The 18,857-nt window shown below is 31.5% G+C and overlaps 2 protein-coding genes across 7 annotated transcripts in view; one reads left to right on the plus strand and one right to left on the minus strand.

Moving 5' to 3' along the window:
• Ns4 (Nucleostemin 4) overlaps nt 1-18,857 on the minus strand; it is a 160,580-nt gene that overhangs the window by 37,449 nt on the left and 104,274 nt on the right. The window lies entirely within an intron of this gene.
• Nucleotides 26-18,850, plus strand: LOC145333035 (vesicle transport protein GOT1B). Of its 6 annotated transcripts, XM_080178184.1 has the most exons (14): nt 30-166; nt 2,675-2,750; nt 3,227-3,331; nt 3,774-3,850; nt 4,553-4,676; nt 5,672-5,748; nt 7,398-7,435; nt 7,540-7,597; nt 8,589-8,655; nt 9,034-9,083; nt 10,245-10,322; nt 10,933-11,020; nt 11,299-11,368; nt 11,564-13,070. In XM_080178184.1, exons 2-14 carry the CDS (start codon nt 2,697-2,699, stop codon nt 11,659-11,661), a joined length of 984 nt encoding a protein of 327 aa, XP_080034310.1. In that variant the 5' UTR covers nt 30-166; nt 2,675-2,696; the 3' UTR covers nt 11,662-13,070. The 6 variants fall into 6 exon arrangements, 2 of the variants coding, with proteins under 2 accessions (XP_080034311.1, XP_080034310.1); XR_013884417.1 differs by lacking the exons at nt 2,675-2,750; nt 3,227-3,331; nt 3,774-3,850; ... (7 more) ...; nt 10,933-11,020; nt 11,299-11,368 and adding exons at nt 13,524-13,576; nt 14,999-15,069; nt 16,642-16,696; ... (2 more) ...; nt 18,113-18,253; nt 18,569-18,850 and having other exon boundaries at nt 26-166; nt 13,070-13,161; XR_013884418.1 differs by lacking the exons at nt 2,675-2,750; nt 3,227-3,331; nt 3,774-3,850; ... (7 more) ...; nt 10,933-11,020; nt 11,299-11,368 and adding exons at nt 13,524-13,576; nt 14,999-15,069; nt 16,642-16,696; ... (2 more) ...; nt 18,113-18,248; nt 18,569-18,850 and having other exon boundaries at nt 26-166; nt 13,070-13,161.

The following is an 18,857-nucleotide window of genomic DNA, read 5'->3' on the forward strand; positions in this document are numbered from 1 at the left end:
AAAATGAAGAGATAAAAAAGAACAAAAAATGTTAAATAATACACAAGTGATTAAAATGCTAAAGTAACTTGTGAAAAAAAGTTAATAAAGTAATAATAGGACAAATAGATAAACTAAAAAGTTCTCAAAAATAGTCTTAAAATGATGCAAATCACAGACCTGCAAAGTAAGTTTTTTTCTCGTTTTTTTTATGTTAATGCAAATATTCTTTAATTTGGTTATGTTCGTACATAATTATGCCATTTGTTATGAGAGGGGGGGGGGGGGCGAAAGTGACACTTTTTGAAACCAAAACTAAAAGTCAACAAAGGAACTCAACTAAAAAAAGAGTTACAGGTCTGAGATTTTGCATGGCATTTGCTTTATAGGGGTAAAATATGGAACTGTGAAGAAACGGCAGCGCAACCGCCGAAAACCGCCGTTTCCCGCCGAATTTTTTTTTGCCTTTTTTCGGCGGTTTTCGGCGGTTGCGACCTGTAACTCTTTTTTTAGTTAAGTTCCTTTGACTTTTAGTTTTGGTTTCAAAAAGTGTCACTTTCGCCCCCCCCCCCCTTTCTTAAGCTTAGATTAATATTGGCAGTCGAGCCCCTCACTTTCAATTGTCATTTTATTCCTCTTGTGATCTCTCTTGAAAGGATGGTGATTTCCCTCCCCCAAAAAAGTTATTAACCTTCTCAAGGCTTATGGGAAGCTAGGAGTGCCAAATCGGTTCAATGATTAGTGAGATCCTTCGTTACAGACAGACAGATACACAAAAACATAGATCCTGTTAATTTAATGAAAGGACAATATTTATTGTTTATGTTGCGCTAGCATGGACAAAATTTCCCTCGTTTTTTAGGTTATAGTCTATTTTAAATGTTCTTTTAGCTAGATTAAATCACAATGCCAATTTTAAATTGAAGTTAATATTATTATCAATGTATTTATTATTATTTAATTTATCTTTTATTATTGTTTTGTATAAGATTTAATTTTGCCTCAAAATTGTCCGCCAGTAATGTTAAACATTTCTTAAATCAATCAATATGTATTTTCTGTTTTATCTACAATACAAAGTATTGTATTAAAATGTATTTATTCAAATATAAACTACCTAATAATGATAAATTGTCATGTTAATGGATAAAAAGTTTTTTTCAATGAGCTAAAGGTACCTATTCATGTTTCTCTTTAAAATCTAAAATTCATTCAAGTATATTTTTCATTCATTGTCTGAATAAACCAGGGAGGGAGTGGACAATGATATATAAATTAAACCACATCACTTAATTCCCCTTTAATACTTATACAGGGGTGTATATTCTGCACAAGATTTATTTTTTTCCCCGGCTACAAAATTTTTTATTTCCCCCCTCCCCCCCCCCTAGTTTTTTCTCACCAAGTAGGGGGGAGGGGGGAAATGGAAAAATATTTTAAGAACTCTATAGGTATGTTATTTATTTTACCCCTCCAAGGAGGGGGTGGGGGGGAATGAAAAAAAATGTTTTCAGTTTTCTTAACTTTTACATTTTTTTTTCCCCTCCAACCACTTATTTTTTTTTTCCCCACTCTGAGTAGGGGATCCCATGTAAAATATACACCCCTGTACTTATATGGAAAATACATAGTGGATGAGGGAGATTATTTTTAGTCTATAAGGGTTAAGATAATGACCAATAAATTAATGTACATCCCCAGTGATGATAAACTAAAATTTCAATTCTGTAGATTAAAATTACCTAGTGGTTGAAACGTTTGGGCACTACTTAATGAACCATTTCTTCAAAATTCAATAAAAGGCTCCAAAGTTGTAAAGCCAACGCGTAAGACGTTATTATAAAACTTTGGGGACTAGTGTAATAAACAGCCCAATGTCTCCATCCTCCCTGGTTTGAATGAAATTCTAAACTTTATGTTAGCTAAGTAAATCTAATTTAGAATTTTCTTTTTAAGTTATTTACTTTTATAATGCAAATGTACTTGCATATAGTTAGGGATAAGACAATGGATAATAAATTGATATACATCCCCAATGATGATAAATCAAAATTATCAAATCTGCATATTTTAATTGTTAGTTAAAAAGTTTGGACACTGTTGGTTGGTTTGACCCAACCAATCAAGATTTAATATAAGTACCCAAAGTTTTCAAGCTAACTACAAATAAAGTGTTTAAAAAACTTTGGGTACCTGTGTTATTTACAGTCCAATGCCCCCTCCATCCCTGCAAAAGGTCTTAAGTAAACTATGAAGTACACAGTTTATTTGTCTTTTTAATAACTTATCTTCACGAATTATGATTAAAATTATATTTTAAAATTGTAATGTTAAAATATACAATCTTTGAGTAATGGGATGGAATTGACACTTTCTAAAATCCAACCCTAAAGAAGTCAGCATAGTAAAAAGAGTTACATCACTGTGACTTAGATGCATGGCAGTTGTCTTATTAAAGAATTGAATAAGGGAAAAAAATCAGTTAAAAAAAATTTTTTTAATTCTTTTTGCTGAGCTCATTTAGGTTGATTTTACAAAAATTTTCTAACCAATATTCCAAATCTAAAATAGAACAGAAAAAAGGCTTTTTTACAGAGGTCCTAAAGCGCAACTTATGTTTTGGTAGTTTAAAAAACAAAAAAATCTAAGGCTGAAAAAAGCAAAGCTTTTCTACAATTTTTCTGTTCTATTTCAGGTTTGTTGGTTGGTTGACGGTCATGAATTCCTCCCCCCTCAGCTTTATAAGAAATTTTGCACAAGTCCTGCTACCATTAGGAATATTATGTTGATTTTTCATTCTTGTTATGGCGGTTTCCCCTCAAAGTGCCTAGTCGAGCCCCCCCCCCCCCTCTATATTAGAATAAATTGAAATGTAGGGGATGTGGGGTTTAGGTCTGGTTAAGTTGGATTATATTGGGTAGTCCCGCATGGTTAGGAACTCACGCATATGAGATAAATTATTTTAAAATTAATTGCGTTGTGGGGCTGGTAAGTGCTCAAATGGCACTTTGAGGGAAAGTGTTCTTGTTATTTTCTTTTGACTTGAAATTTCTAATGAAGAACCTTGTTATGTAATACCTATCCAGAGAGGGAGAGGATAATGATAGTTAAATCAACCTTCAACAATTTCTACCACTTCATATTTACCAAAATACAATATGTATCACACTTTGGTTTCGTTGATGATTAATTTATTTTTTATTGTCCTTCCCTATATCCCTGTAATATAATCAACTTATATTGTAACTTAGTGTTATTTTGTTCTTTGCCCCATATACTGAATAATTTAACTGTGACTATGGCGGTCAGAAGGAATTATCGAAGCTCCTTGGTGGCTACTATTATCAACAAGGCCAGTTGGTGATATTTCAAAATATTTTAGGTTAAAAAATAATCTAAAAAATTTCACAAATCTTTTCCAGTATGGTTTCAAAACCGATAAATATCTGAGGGATTAGAACCGGTTATTAAGAAAAAGATCCATGTTTTTTTTTTGGGTTGATTAAATAGCTGTTTTTTTTGGATATATTCAGGGATCTAAAGGGATAAGACAATGGTGCATCCCAAATGATTATACACAAAATTACCCCATCTGTTGATTTAAATTATTGGTTGAAACGTTCGAACACTCAATTTAATTAACCAACCAATCAACATTTACCTAAGTCCCACAAGTTGTTAAGTCAACGAATAAGAAAACGTTATTATAAAACTTTGGGGACTAGTATATTAAACAGGCCATTGTCCCTTTTGTCTCTGGGATATATCACTAACAAAAATCCGCGCATGCACAGATATCTGAGGAAGAAGAACTTTCTAATCTAATCAAATCTGGAGTTTGGTATGCTGTTAAAAATCTCAAGAACATCTCAGGAATATAACATTTATAGAATAATATGGAGGGAAATGTTGGTTAAATTATCAGATCTACTGCAGTTCACGGTAAAATATTGCTGGTAACGAATATTGCCAAAAATCTATGAATTTTAAAGGCTGCTAGCTGCCAAACGGCTGAACGTACAGATCATGCTCGCACACTGTTTTAAGCGGCATAAGATGGCCTACAAATAATCTGGAATAGCCATAAATCAATAAAGCATAATTATCTCGCAGTGCAGAGAAATGCGCGAAAAAGGCCTATTTTACGCGTTTTTTCTTCAGTGAAGCTTTCCCTGTGCATCATTGGATTTTGGCTATTCCAGATTATTTGTAGGCCTTCTTATACCGCTTAAAATGGTGTGCGGGTATGATCTGTACGTTCAGCCGTTTGGCAGCTAGCAGCCTTTAAAATTCATAGATTTTTGGAAATATTGCTTACCAGCAATATTTTACCGTGAACTGCAGTAGATCCAAATTATCTACACCCAGTTACCATTGCATAGACATATTCTGGGGTAGGATGGGTTGCATTTTATGTATCTCAATTGTGAAATGATAGAATGATCCCATTAATTTAAAACTTGATATAGGGATTCCTAGAACGATAAATCATGAAATGATGATCGTGAGTGAAGAATTATTTCGTTTCCATTGTCCTATCCCTGGAATTCAAATATGTAATGAAATATATTAAAGATGAAGGAATCGTTGGAAAGTTTGAACAGCTGTCATTGGACGCTGAAACGGATATGTTTATCAAGCGGTCAATCGAGCGTTCTGATTGGTTGTTCACCCAGCTGTATCATAACTTTGCTAAGGTACTAAATATGAAAAGAAGTATCAATTTTAATGATATAATAATGCTTTACCTGTATAAAATTAAAAAGGTATTTTGTATAGGAATGGAAATAAATAAAAAAAAAACACTACATTGTGGTTTTGGCCATAGATAACTCTAGGGGCGCGTATGGGAAAGAGTAAAATCAAGCTTCTATTTTTTAGTTTTTAAAAAGTAAACAAGTTTTTTTTTATGTTTTTTCATGGTTTTTTTACCTCACCAAATCAGTATAAAACCTTCTTTGAACCTTTTAAAAGCTTCACTGTAAAAGAGAGCCATTTTGGTTTAGCGTTTAGCGAGATTCTTCGCTATAGACACAGACGGATAGACAGCCATGCTGTATTTAGTTTCAATAGTTATTCAATAAAAAAAAGGCTCAAACCATGAAAACACCAAGCAAGCGTCTAAATTATAAATCTATCCTGACCGTCTTAGTGTGTGAGTCTGTGTGTAGCTGAAGATCTCACTAACCGCTAAAATGTAAAGCTTCCTAGAGGTCCAGGAAAGATGAAACTATTTTTGAGGAGGGTAGCTCTCCTATTACTTTTACTTTTTAAAACACTAGCGTCTTTGCCCCTAGCCTCTAGGGGCTTTTCCCCAAGAGGTTTGATCAACCTATTTTTAAAATAAATTAAATAAATTTAAAAAGAAAAAATAAATTTTTTTTTTGAGGGGTTGGGGGTGGCCCACTCCCCAAGAAAATAGCTTAAAACCATCACAGGACCAGTAGGTATATTCCCTGAAGAGTAGATTCCAATCGGTTCAGTGGTTACTGAAATCTTAAGCTTCATACAGACAGACGGACAGACAGACAGACAGACAGACAGACAGACATCATAATTCTACTTTGTATTATAGAAGAACGCAAAGTGGAGGGTCGACTCCCCCCTTACCTTAAGTGCACTTAAAGGCTTCTAAAGGGTTTTGTTGCTATTTATGATTCTTTTATCTAACTCTTACTTATAATTCTGCTAGGCTGTTCTAAGTTGGTTTTACACCCAAACAGATATCAATGCAATCCTAAATCGTGGCACAATGTTTGTTCTTTCAAGGTTTGATACAAACTTTTATAAGGGATAGTCGCACGAAGTGCATTCCAGTAGGTAGTTTAAACTACATCTATAGGAAATATATTTGAAAAAAATTCAATTTTCTACCCGGTAGTTTAAAAAAATAGGGTGAGGCGGGGCATTACCGGTAATTTTTTTGGTTTTTTGAAAAAAAAATGGGGTAAATATTAATATTTTTAAATGGGACCAAGACCATTAGAAAGCTTACGGAAAGGACTATCAGGTCCTAATAGGACGTTATCCTAGGACTTTTAGAAGTTTGTCATAATTGGACTCAAAGAAATTACCGATAAATGCCCCACGGTGGGGCATTGTGGGTAACGTCTTTTCAACCTAAAAAAAATCGATGAAAAACGGCCAAATGGCCAGTCAAACATGAATAATCATAATTAGTATAGGTTATAGGGATTATCCACAAAAATTTTCATAAAGATCGGACTATTCCTTCTATGTCAAAAATCATTTTTTTTAAAAGACGAGAAATTTCGATTTTTTTCTCACAAAAATTTTCTTAAAAAATAAAATTTAATTTTTTTATATAAAAAAACCTGTTCTATTCACTTTTTGGCCTAATTCTTAAAAAGCCCATATTGAATTTTAGATTTTACAAAAGAAAACCTGAAAATTGATATTAAAAATCGAATTTGAATTTTTTTTTCGACGTTACCGAAAAATACCCCGCGCGAACTTTGGTCATTTTTGAAAAAAATATTAACTCTACATTTAAGCTCTCAACGGATTTGGAAAGAGCGGGCAATTCTTAGTTCAAAAGGTTTTTACGGATCAGTTCTAGGTCTTACCAATTTTTGTGTAGGTCGATCTTTATACACCTAGGTGAAAAAAATTTTGAAGAAAAAAATTTTTCGTCCGACTTTGAGACCCAAAAAGTACCCTTAAAATTCATCTCACAAAAATTTCATTTCATACTTTTTTGTAGGCAATTTAATTAGGAACAAATTTGCTTTTATGTTTTTTTCTGTCAGTCGACTAGAACATGGAGAAAAATGTCATTTTCTGAAGGTGGGTAAAAAATTACCGGTAATGCCCCTTACCGGTTAATGCCCCGCTTGACCCTAGCAAATCTTGAAAATCATAATTTTTGAATAAATGTAGCATAAATGGCTGTCCTGTTTTCACAAAAAAAGCATGATAACTATTTTAGTCGTGACTAATTGATTGCTATTTATTGTAACACAGAATTATATATGTTTGATGGTATTCTTGTAACTTATGCTTGCAATCAAACTTGTTAAATCCACTTCATGCAACTATCCCTTTTAATAGAGTAGTTACTCTATAGTTGTTGTATGTCCGAACATGTAAAACTCGTTTTTTTCTAGCAGATTTAATGGTTAATGCTTTAATATTGTTCTTGTTTAACGTAGTGAACCTACTCCGTATTTCACTTTGTTTTACTAAGATTTTCAATTTTTTTATTATATTATTTATTCATGACCAATGAAGATTTGCTTTTTAACTCTGTTTGTCCGTCCATAATTTTTTTGTGCCTCGCTACTTGTTTTTCTTCTATTTATTAAATATTACATCTTTAAATATGCTCGATTTTATTTCTTTACTTATGTAAATGATTTAGAAAAAAAAATAGTTTGGATATTTTTTTTCTTTTTTAGGGATCAGTTTATTCAAATGACCGATAATTTTACTGGTGGTAAGATTTTTAACTTCTTAATAAATAATATTTTCCAAAATTTTCTTATATAAAAAAAATTAAGAGATGAAATCTTTAAAGTTGAAGACCATTTTATGATTCAGAAAAATTAATTGATCTTGGAGCTGGTGATGGACGGCCAACTATGGCTATGTTTTCTAGGCACACATTCATATTTGTTAAAAGAGAAACTTTTCTATTAATAGGGTTGTTACGTCCGTCCGTCCGTTAAGGTTAGCTCTTTTTGTTAATTTAGACATGTAAAAATCAAGGGGGGAGGGGGAGTTTTGACACATTTGCGTAAACCTGGCACCTAGGCTTTACCTTTGGACTGAGAGGATAGGTTATTAATGGCAAAATCATTCTTATATGATGAATTTCACGAAGTTTTAAGATTTTTTGAATAGGCCTCCAGGTAAAAATGAAAAAAAAAAATTTAAAGTTATAAATCAACTCATAAAACAAAATATGCATCTTTTTTTCTTCAAATATTGAATAATATTAAAAAAGATGCATATTTTGTTTTATAAGTTGATTTAGGTATAACTTTAAAAAAAAATTTTTTTTCATTTTTACCTGTACAGAGACCACTTGGAGACCTGGAGCTCCGGAACCTGGAGGCCTATCCAAAAAAATCTTTAAACTTCGTGAAATTCATCATATAAGAATGATTTTATCGTTAATAACCTATCCTCTCAGTCCAAAGATAAAGCCTAGGTGCCAGGTTTACGCAAATGTGTCACCCCCCCCCCCCCCCCCTATATACTGAATAATCTTTGGCTGATACTATAAGAGAATGTTATGGATGTTGTCATCATTGTTTTTGTAAATCTTTGTTATATTTAACTATTATAGTCTTATAAATAAATGTTCTAATAGGTTCTTTTCCAAGCCCTAGCCGCGTTAAATTAAAGATGCAAAAAAATATCTCTGAAATTACATTGTTGAATCCAATATGAACTAGAAAATTTCATGAAATCTTTGGCTCAGAAACCGACTAAGCTCTTAACTTTAAATTTTTCAGTATGTCATTCCTTAGGACCATAAACGACACCCTCCAATTTTAAGTGCTGAAAGTGCCTTAAATGAAACTCTCGACCTTACCCCCGTTATAAGGCATAGCAACGAAAAGGTCAATGTGTTTTGTGATTAGTTTTGAGGAAGTATATGCTACGGAAACCTCAGCCCCAATGAGGAAAATTCTTAGTGCCAATAAAATCAAGGAAAACATATTTTTTTGCGGTCTTTACATGTAATATTTTGTTCTTGTTTAGAATTATTATCATTCAACATTTCTTGAATTACACTGAAAATCATACTGGTCCCAAATTATTCTCTAATTCTTTGGTTTATTGTGGTATGCAATCAAGTAGTGTCCAAACACTTCCACCAATAATTTAACCTACAAAAAAGGGGGAATTTTGTTTATTAAAATTAGAGGGTATTCATCAATTGTCACATTTATGAGTTTTCTTCCTTTTAGTTACAATTATTATGCTTTAATTAAAAAAAACAATCAAAAATGATTTTATTGACTGCTAGAAAAGTAAAATGCAAACTGTTCTCATTTTTGTACCGTAAAAAACATGTAATTTCAAAAGGTTCTTGAGATTGAAAAGTGGCAAAACTCTGGTCCTTATGACATGATCAGGGATCATTTTGAATAATATAACTAACAAACAGAACAGACGAACCATCATTATTATCTTTAAATTAATTATAGTATACTTTACAAATGGGATTTGTCTGTTTTACCAAACCTATAGGTATTACTAAAATTCATTATAGACTAGGTATCTAAATATAAACTTAGGTTCTTTTAGTTTCCTTATTTTTACATTTTCTGGAATCTTCTACCTATCTATTATATTATATAATCATCTTTTCTATAAATGTTCTTTTCTTTTAAAAAAGAAACCTGTTACTGCTTTGCTTTGTAAAATAATTTACTTGTTAGAAATGTACAGTAAAATATCACATTCGATCCGAGAAAAACATATTGTCCCTTTCCTCTGAAGAATTTAGTTTTATACCCTGTTGATAGATCCAACCAGCGTTTCGGAGCCGTTTGATTTTGGTGCAGCTCCGGATCCAGCTCCGGATCCGGCTCCGACCTAAAATAAGGAAAAACTTTCCCCGCAAAAAATATTTTTTATTTTTGACTTTTGAAGGTTTTAAAAGTTCAATTTTTGATAAAAATGGACTTGAAAAACTTAAAAAGGGCATTTGCACATGACAAAACAGAGTTACCAAATTATAAAAAATATCTTTATTTATCTAGTCCGGAGCCGGAGCCGTTTTTAACGAAAATTCCGGCTCCAGCTAAATATGGCGGCTCCCGGCTCCGGCTCCGAAACACTGGATCCAACCCTACCTAAACATTACATAATCTAAAATCTCAAAGTAGGAAGGAAGAGTACAATAGCTGTTAATTCAACTGGTACCCAAAGACTTGATAACAAGCTTTCTTATTCGTGGGGAACTTTAACTAAATCTTGGTTGGTTTACACTTACAGTGTCCAAAGATGGATAGATATCCTTTTACTTCTATATTAGAGTAGATGAAGGGTTTGTGGTGGTCCAGTACCTATTCTAGGGATATTACTAAATGTTCAATAGTGGTCCAGTACCTATTCAAGGGATATTTATAAATGTTCAATGGTGGTCCAGTACCTATTCTAGGGATATTACTAAATGTTCAATGGTGGTCCAGTACCTACTCTAGGGATATTTCTAAATGTTCAATCGTGGTCCAGTACCTATTCTAGGGATATTACTAAATGTTCAAAGTGATACCTTTTGTATTGTACAGCATGTTAAATCTGTTGGACCGAGCCAGCACTCCAATTACAATTCTCAATACAGCAAAGCAGGCGCTCAAACCTCAAGGAAAATTGATTCCCATTCAATCTGATTACAATTGTTGTACTCTAATAGGAAGTTAGGGTTTGGACACAGGGAGGGAGGAGACATTTGGATAGTTATTACACTAGTCCTCAAGTTTATATTAACGTTTCCTCATTTGTTGGCTCAACATCTTTGGGGACTTATATATTGTAGTTTGATGAATTGTTTCATTAAGTTGAGTGTCCAAACGTTTCAACCACTATTTGAAATCTACAGTAGTTGTAATTTTGTGTATCATCATTGGATATGTACATCAATTTATTGGCCATTTTCTTATCTCGTTAGATTCCTGGATTGGACAAATATTGACAATATCAAATCAATGGTTAATTCTCATTTCTGTATCATTTTATTTACCTGGTTATTAAAATTATTAACAATTTATGGACTCATTGATTTTGTCCCTACCCCCTAGAGTAGTTTCTTATATTTTTCTCCCACTCACATAAAAATTGCCTTTTGTTACTTTTTCACAAATACGATGTAATCTATTACCATAAGAATAATTCTTTATAGATCTAAATACCCTAATCTAGCGGCACATCCTTAATACCCTTTTTTTCGATTATATTGAATCAATAAACCATATTAGGATTATTACTAATCGCTCTGGTGCTGCCATTTAAACCTTACGTGGAAGCTTCCCCTACACATAGACCCACAGAGCTTATGGACATCAAGGAAATTTGACAGTCAAAAGTAACAAAAATTTTCTTTTAATAGAACTGTTCTTTCGACTTTCTCAAACTCTTATATGCCTTTTTGGAAAACAGTCCTATAGTTTTTACTTCGCCAATTAATTTTAATACTTTATCGTCACTTATATGGCCCTATGGACCTCAAAAGCAGTAATAAATATCATATTATGGCATTTATGCTACTTATTTGATCTGTTTTCACCAAAAATGTTGTAAACTTAATATTGCTGCACCACTTATTGACTTAACTGTCATTTGAAGGGCAAGACTGAAGAAGAACAGCTGGTTTCAGCTGTACAGGCAATACAAGCGCAAGGATTTAGGCAGGGTGGCCACAAATTATGATTTTAAGATTATGAAAAGAATATTTGAAAAAATGTTTTTGTTACTTACAGGCCTATTTCGCTGTATGATACCATCAAAATCTATCCATACAATAACATAAAGTTGAATAAATTTTCTATTTAATTTTTAAATAAAAGAAATTAAAACTTTTTGACAACTCTGAACCACACTAGGCTAGTGAAGTGGTCAAAACTTCCATACTTGTGCGAAGGAGACCTCTCCCAATCTGTGTATCATCTCACTGACTACATCATGGTTTTCAAACATCAAGATTAAACTCGAAGGCAGGATTATTAAATTGTGGGGGATGTGGGGGCGGGCATTGCTCACTAACTTGGTTAATATTACATATACTGTTTCATTCAGGAGACATTGAACTGTAAATTATACTCTCTTAAATTGTATCAAAATTGATTGGGTTGTACAAAATAGTAATGTCTAAAAATTTCCTCAAACAATTTTAATCTAATAAACTATAATAAACAGTTGTGCATTTAAAATAAAATTAAGTCTTAATTAAATAGTATTCTTTACATGAAAAAACTCCAATTACAACATTTCTCTAAGATAAACTCTTTTCTAAATTTTAACAAAGAAGATAAATAGTTAATTATCGTATTATAGACAGCTTTCCGCGGATATTAAATCGAAAAAGTATAAGATTGTTAGCTTGGACTTTAGCCTCTCATGGTTAACCTGTCTTGATTTTATAATTTTACATTTTCATATTAGTAGAAAATTGTCTGTAATATGATGTTTTTTCAGTATGAATGAGAAACAGTTTTATTCCAGCGGGTATTAATCGGTTTCTAAGTCATACTTGAAAATGTACTTAATAAATATTTTAAGATTCTGTGATGTTCTCAATTTGTATGTTAATTTTTATAGCTTTGTTAAAATGTGATATGTTCAATAATGAAGTGTATTAGTTATTTTATAAACACTTGTAATACTGTATCATATAATTTAGTATACAACATAGGTATATTATGTTAATGTTAACTGTTATGCATTTATTCATTTGGATCTAGTTGGATCTTCTTAAAAAGAAATCTTCTAACTTTGAACAGTTAGTAAGACGTACAATTAATCTTACTTTGTTATCCAGACTTGATCCTGTTTTTTAAATATTTAATGAAATATTTATCCAAATAATTATATTTACATTGGCATTGTGTTTTAATAATATTTCATCAATATTAATGTTTTAAAAAAAACTTTTAAAAAGATGTCTCGTAGTGATTTGGCTGAAGAAGTGCATATTTAGTACTTTTCTTGTGGTTCTTTTGTCAGTTTCTGAACAGAGAGAACAGAGTTAATGTAGATATCCCGTAAAACCCGTGGCTGAAAACACACTAACTTAGAAACATTATTAAAAGCTAAAATAAATCCCTTTTGAAAAGTTAAAAAATGGATTAAAATCAAAAACTTTTGTTAGTCTTAACTAACTCCTAATACATGTTTATACATACTGTTTATATGAGTTTTATTTAGCTTTTTATGATGTTTTAAAAGTAACTTTTTTACGGGATTTCTACATGAATCCTGTTAATGGGCCCCTTTGCGTCCAAATTATTACGAATCACAAGGGAATAAGCATAAAAACGATCTCACCAGATGTAAGATAGTTTTTGTAATTGATTGCATGTAACTAAAGTTTTATTTTAACCTTTTTATTTTTCAGAGATTGGAGTGGGGTTGGCAGGATTCGGCGTTGGATTTCTATTGCTGGGTATAATTCTGTTATTTGACAAAGGGCTACTGGCCATAGGAAATGTAAGTATTTTTTAAGTTGTTAATGTAAAGTTACACTTTTTAAATGGATTTATTATTAACTGGATCTTATACTAGATTATCATGTTCAGTTGAATCTTGCATCTGGCTAAAATAACGAATCATTCATCCACCCCCTATACCCCCTGATTGTGTACTTTGACTCTAACATTATTAATCGCAATATTTCTTAAAGTAAGTGTTATAGACTTATTTATTTATTTTTATGAAATCAAACATGTCTTGTAATGTGCACTTCTATTTTGAACTTTGTTTTTTAAAAATGTAATTCTGAACTGTTAATTTTATTGGTAAAAATTTTCTTATTGTTTCTTTTTATTATTTTTATCATATTATTTTTTTAGATTTTCTTCATTTCTGGTTTAGCCTGTGTCATAGGGCTTGAAAGAACTTTCAGGTAAAAATCATTTAGGTTCTTATTGTTTAATTTATGTTATTGTATAGACTGAAGTGATCTAATGATGATAGGGATTAGATTCAACCCTAAATATGATTTAATAGCTGGAGGAAAATAATTTGTATTCACTTCATATTTATTATAGCCAGTTTATAGCATGAAACAAAAAATCAATTTACCAACTACGACACCCCCTCCAAACCCCCAAAAATGATTCCAATTTCAAAACAATTATTAAACTAAGAAGAGGTCTAAACTCTAAACATCATCTAAATTATTTATGTTAATTGCCTAGAGCCAGAAATACTAAAACTGTATAAAATGCATCTTACTTTTCAACTCTTCACAGTTTTGAGTTCGCTCAGTATTCTGTCAGAAATTTCGAGAAGAAAACTTTTATCATGTTAATTGGAAATCTGAGGCAATTTCTTCAGACTTTTTTTTAGTTAGATACTTAGTTGGATTATTGTGTACTTGAAAATTTTTCAGTAGAATACATAGTTGGATTATTGTATTCTTGAAGCTTTTCAGTTAGGTACACAGTTGGATTATTGTGTACTTGGACATTTTACAGTTAGAAACTTAGTTGAATTATTGTGTACTTGGAAATTTTCAGTTAGATACATAGTTGGGTTATTTAGTACTTTAAGATTTTTCAGTTAGGTACACAGATTATTGTTTACGGGGAAATTTTTTAGTTAGATACACAGTTGGGTTTTTGTGTACTAGAAAATATATATATAAAGTTAGATAGAAAAAGTGATAAAAGTGTGATAGCAGAGATAATGTACAAACATTTTAATCCGTCTTAAAATCATAATAGGTATTAAATGAATTTTTGCTATTATTGTTCATATATTTTAGTTCTGTCAAAATATTACAATAGATTGAGAATTTTACCTTCCTTTAGAATTTTAAATTCGTTTGTGTACCTATCTGTTTTAATAATAGATCAAAACTTTTAAACTGATTCTTTCATAGCGGGCTTTTGTCATAAATAAAGGGATTAGGAAATAGAAAAACATTTAAGTAATTTTACCTTGATGGGACATATTTCCTGTTGATTTTTTTCAACATTTTATATAAAGTAGTGCTTTAGGTAGATTTAGATAGCTTCAGAGCATTTTTTTTTGATTTACTCACGAGATGGTTTTAGGTTATTTTAATGCCAGAGGAGTATCCTCTAGTATTAATTAAAACATTTAGAATTTGAAATACTTTTAAAACTGATACACGTTAGAAGAACCAAAAAAAGCTTGATTAGAAATCCATGAAGATATCTTACACCAAATCAACCCAGACCTTTGAAATGTTTGGTGAAGCTCTTCCTACCTTTTTTTTTGAGGAGACGAGATGGGGGCTGGGGTGTTGACTTGATACAATTTAAGATAACAAGAGATGATTTCTGAATTTTATGTTTAGATTTTTCTTCCAAGTTCACAAAGCCAAGGGAAGCGCAGCATTCTTTGGTGGAATACTCATTGTTCTCTTTGGTAAGTTTGTCTTTCAAAAGAGGACAATAATTTTTTTTTATTAAAGTTATACCTAAGTCAGTAGGTAATAATACAATGCATCTACTGAGCTGTGGTCGGAAAAGTAATAAGCAAGAATGTGTTTACCACTTTTTAGTAGCGAAGCTACTCTATAATTCACTTTGTCCGTCCGTCAGTCCGTCCGTAACGCTATGGGGGAAATGGGATTTACTCAGCTCCTATAAAAGATAGGATGCTGAAATTTTTTTTTATATTTTTCACATTTTTCTCCATATCTTCAGTATTTATGGTCCGAATTTCAAAATTTTTTCAGCTATAGATATCAAAATTAAATTTCCCGTCTTTTAAAGAAACCAACCATGACGGCCAGACTGCCTTTTAGCAGGTTTTAGGCTATTTTTATATTTTTCTATTTTTTCTCCATATCTTCAGTGTTTATGGTCCGATTTTCAAAATTTTTTCAATTATAGATATCAAAATTGAATTTCCCGTCTTTTAAAGAAACCAACCATGACGGCCAGACTGCCTTTTAGCAGGTTTTAGGCTATTTTTATATTTTTATATTTTTCACATTTTTCTCCATGTCTTCAGTGTTTATAGTCCGATTTTCAAAATGTTTTCAGTTATTGATATCAAAATGAAATTTCTCGTCTTTTTAAAGAAAACAACCATGACGACCAGACTGCCTTTTAGCAGGTTTTAGGCTATTTTTACATCTTTCACATCTTTCTCCATATTTTCAGTGTATCTGGTCCGATTTTCCTAATTTTTTAAGTTAAGGATATAAAAATTAAATTTTCTTTCTTTTCAAGAAACCAACCATGGCGGCCAGGGTTTTGGCTATTTTTATATGTTTTACATATTTCCCCATATCTTTGTTTTTTTTATCCAATTTTCAAACTTTTTTGGAATATCAGTATCAAAATTATTATGAGCATCTTTTATGTAATTTACTTTGACCATCGTCATCAAACAAAATAAAACAAGGTTTTGTGTTTATTTTAACCAATAAATCTATTCTTGATTTTAATAAATACCCTTTTCCCATCTACAATTTTTGGTGCTTCGCTACTGATGGATGTTGTCATCCTTGTTTACGCTGCTTTTATGTCAGGCATTTAATTTAAGAGTAAGGGTAGAAATAGTGCCTTGTTCCCAATTAGTACGTACACAGTTAAGAAGTAAGATATACTTAGATACAGGGGTGTATATTCTTCACAAGATTCATTTTTTTCCCTGATGCAAATTTTTTATTTTTTTTTCCCTCCTAGTTTTTTCCAGCAAGGAAGGGGATAAAATGGAAAAATATTTTCAGAACTCTTTATTTTATTCATATTATACCCCGGCTCCTTCCACATATTTTTTAGTTTTTTCACCTTTTTAGTTTTTTAAATTTTTTTTACCCCCCCCCCCCCCTCAGCCGGGTCAAATTTGCAGAATATACACCCCTGCTTGGATACTCAAAATGAGACATTATATAATATATCTATCCCTAGCTCAGTACTTAACTAGGTTATCAAATCCTAGTTTTCCCACTGCTTTGACTATCCATGATTTTGAATCTTTTTTCAGGGTGGCCATTGATTGGCATGTTAGTAGAGCTTTATGGATTTGTCCTCTTATTTAGGTAAGCTTTTAATATTTGTAATTAACCAATTAAAGCCCTTCACCCCTCTTATTTGTAATTTGAAAACAAAAACTTATTTTTAGCCCCTGTGGGGAGCTTTAACCCTTAGTTATAGACCATATCACTAATGGGAATTACCCTTATGGGACTTTTCTATACTTTAACCTAACCTAAAATAATCATTAATAATACATTTCTTCTCGCCTTAATGTTTGTTTTTTAAACAGCTGCAATATAAATGCCTTTGTCTATTTTCACTAAAATTAAAAATCCATGATTTAATACAACGGGCCGGGTTAGGTATAGAATCTGTTCAAGCTTGTTCATTTAATTTATCATTTTACCTACAATTTAATTTTTTTATCTTTTTCAATATTTTTTAGTGGATTTTTCCCAGTAGCAATCAATTTCCTGCGCCGTGTACCTGTTCTTGGTTCCATACTCAGCATGCCTCCCATTGGCACGGTAAGTTAATTCTTGTACAAAAGTAACAGAATGTCTGTTTCTTTTACTTAAGTTCTTGCTAACAGCTGAACTGACATGGTTCTCCTTTACAGTAAAGCTTCTTATAGGTCCAGATAAGGTTTATAATTCTTTTGGAATAGGGTACCACTACCCTCCTCAGAAAAATCATCCATAGAAAAAAATATTCCCCCGCATTAAAAATTTACTTTTTTATATATCTAAAATGTTAAGTTCAGGGTTGAATCCCCTCCCCTTCCTCAAGTGCTTCCAGAGGCCTTAGGGGCGTAACCGCTGGATAAGATTTTTGTCACATTTATACACCAAACAGCATATTACTCAAAACTCTGTAAAAGTATATTTATATTTTTACCTATGTCTTTAGTATATGAAGAGACTAATTAATAGACTTTTCTATTTCAAGTTAAGAGTTCTTGAAGTTAAAAATATTTTTTTTACTCTAAAATATTTCAGTATTTGGACAGTTTGGCGGGAAACGACCAATACAAGCAGATGATCTGACCAATAGGAGCCAACTAATTAGTGTACACTTAAGGAATGGAAGCCGACATTTATATCTAAAAAGATATTTCAATGCAATGGTTCTTATTTTAACTTTAAAGAACTATTTTGCCTTCAACTTTTTCTTTAATTAAAAACAAAAAGTTTTTTTTTCAAAATAATGTGATAAGGATACTATAGGCAACTAACTCGATCCTGTCTGTAAATTGATTTCTGTAAACTATTTTTTGTAGCGACTTGGTTGTGTTAATGTTGACGACGCTAGTTCAATGAAAGTTAATGAAGTTCAAAGACCCAATTGAACGTCGTCACAGGTTTCACGGGGTTAAAACATACAGTTATTTAACCCCTTCCAAGAAATTTATCTTCCGATTACCTTTCTCTACTCATTGTAATAAGTTTGAATGAAAGCTTCTTCATTTATGAAGGTATAGAGTATCTGTGATCCAAGAAAATATTTCCAAATCCCGTGACAAGCTTCACTCTGGTCCATTGCAGTCTCATCAGTTCATCAACATTATTTTAAAACCAGTGTATTTTACCCACCTAGTGAAGATAAAGCTTTATAGTTAGGTTTATTAATGGGTTAATGTGTACTGGAACGAATAATGTTTTACCTGTTAAAAGATCTTACATAGATTTCTAAAAAAAAGTTCTTTTTACCCTCTATATCTTCTATTTTTAACTATACTTCTAAACCTACATCAGCTTATTACAGTAAAACCTTCATTGGTTTACTTTTCATACTAGTTAACGAATCCTAAAATAATTAAATTAAGTTAGGTATTATATTTATTCTATTAATAATATGGTGTCCAAATTAAGATCTAGCAGTTCATTAGCTCTTCTAATACAAAAAATATCCATTTATATACCTAACTAATCCAGTGAAAGCATAGTTTTTTAATCAACTTATAGTAAACATTTTATTTATTTAATTTATATAGGGCCACGTCGTCTCAATTTAAAGATAAGAGAATTTAACTTCTATAAATTAGTTTAAATCAACACATATCTAACAAGTTTATCTTTACAAAACTTAAAAGTAAGAAATTTTAAAATCATGCCTATTTTTGTAATTTTTTTACTTAAAAAAGGAAATTTTAGAAAAGGGATAGTTCTACTAAGAAGTCCAAAATAAGTGAGAAAATACCAATCAAATAAGAATTACATCTGT

The sequence above is a fragment of the Acartia tonsa genome, chromosome 12, assembly GCF_053477335.1.
Source record: "Acartia tonsa isolate MP-2025a chromosome 12, ASM5347733v1, whole genome shotgun sequence".
In the NCBI taxonomy this organism is placed as follows: Eukaryota; Metazoa; Arthropoda; class Copepoda; order Calanoida; family Acartiidae; genus Acartia; species Acartia tonsa.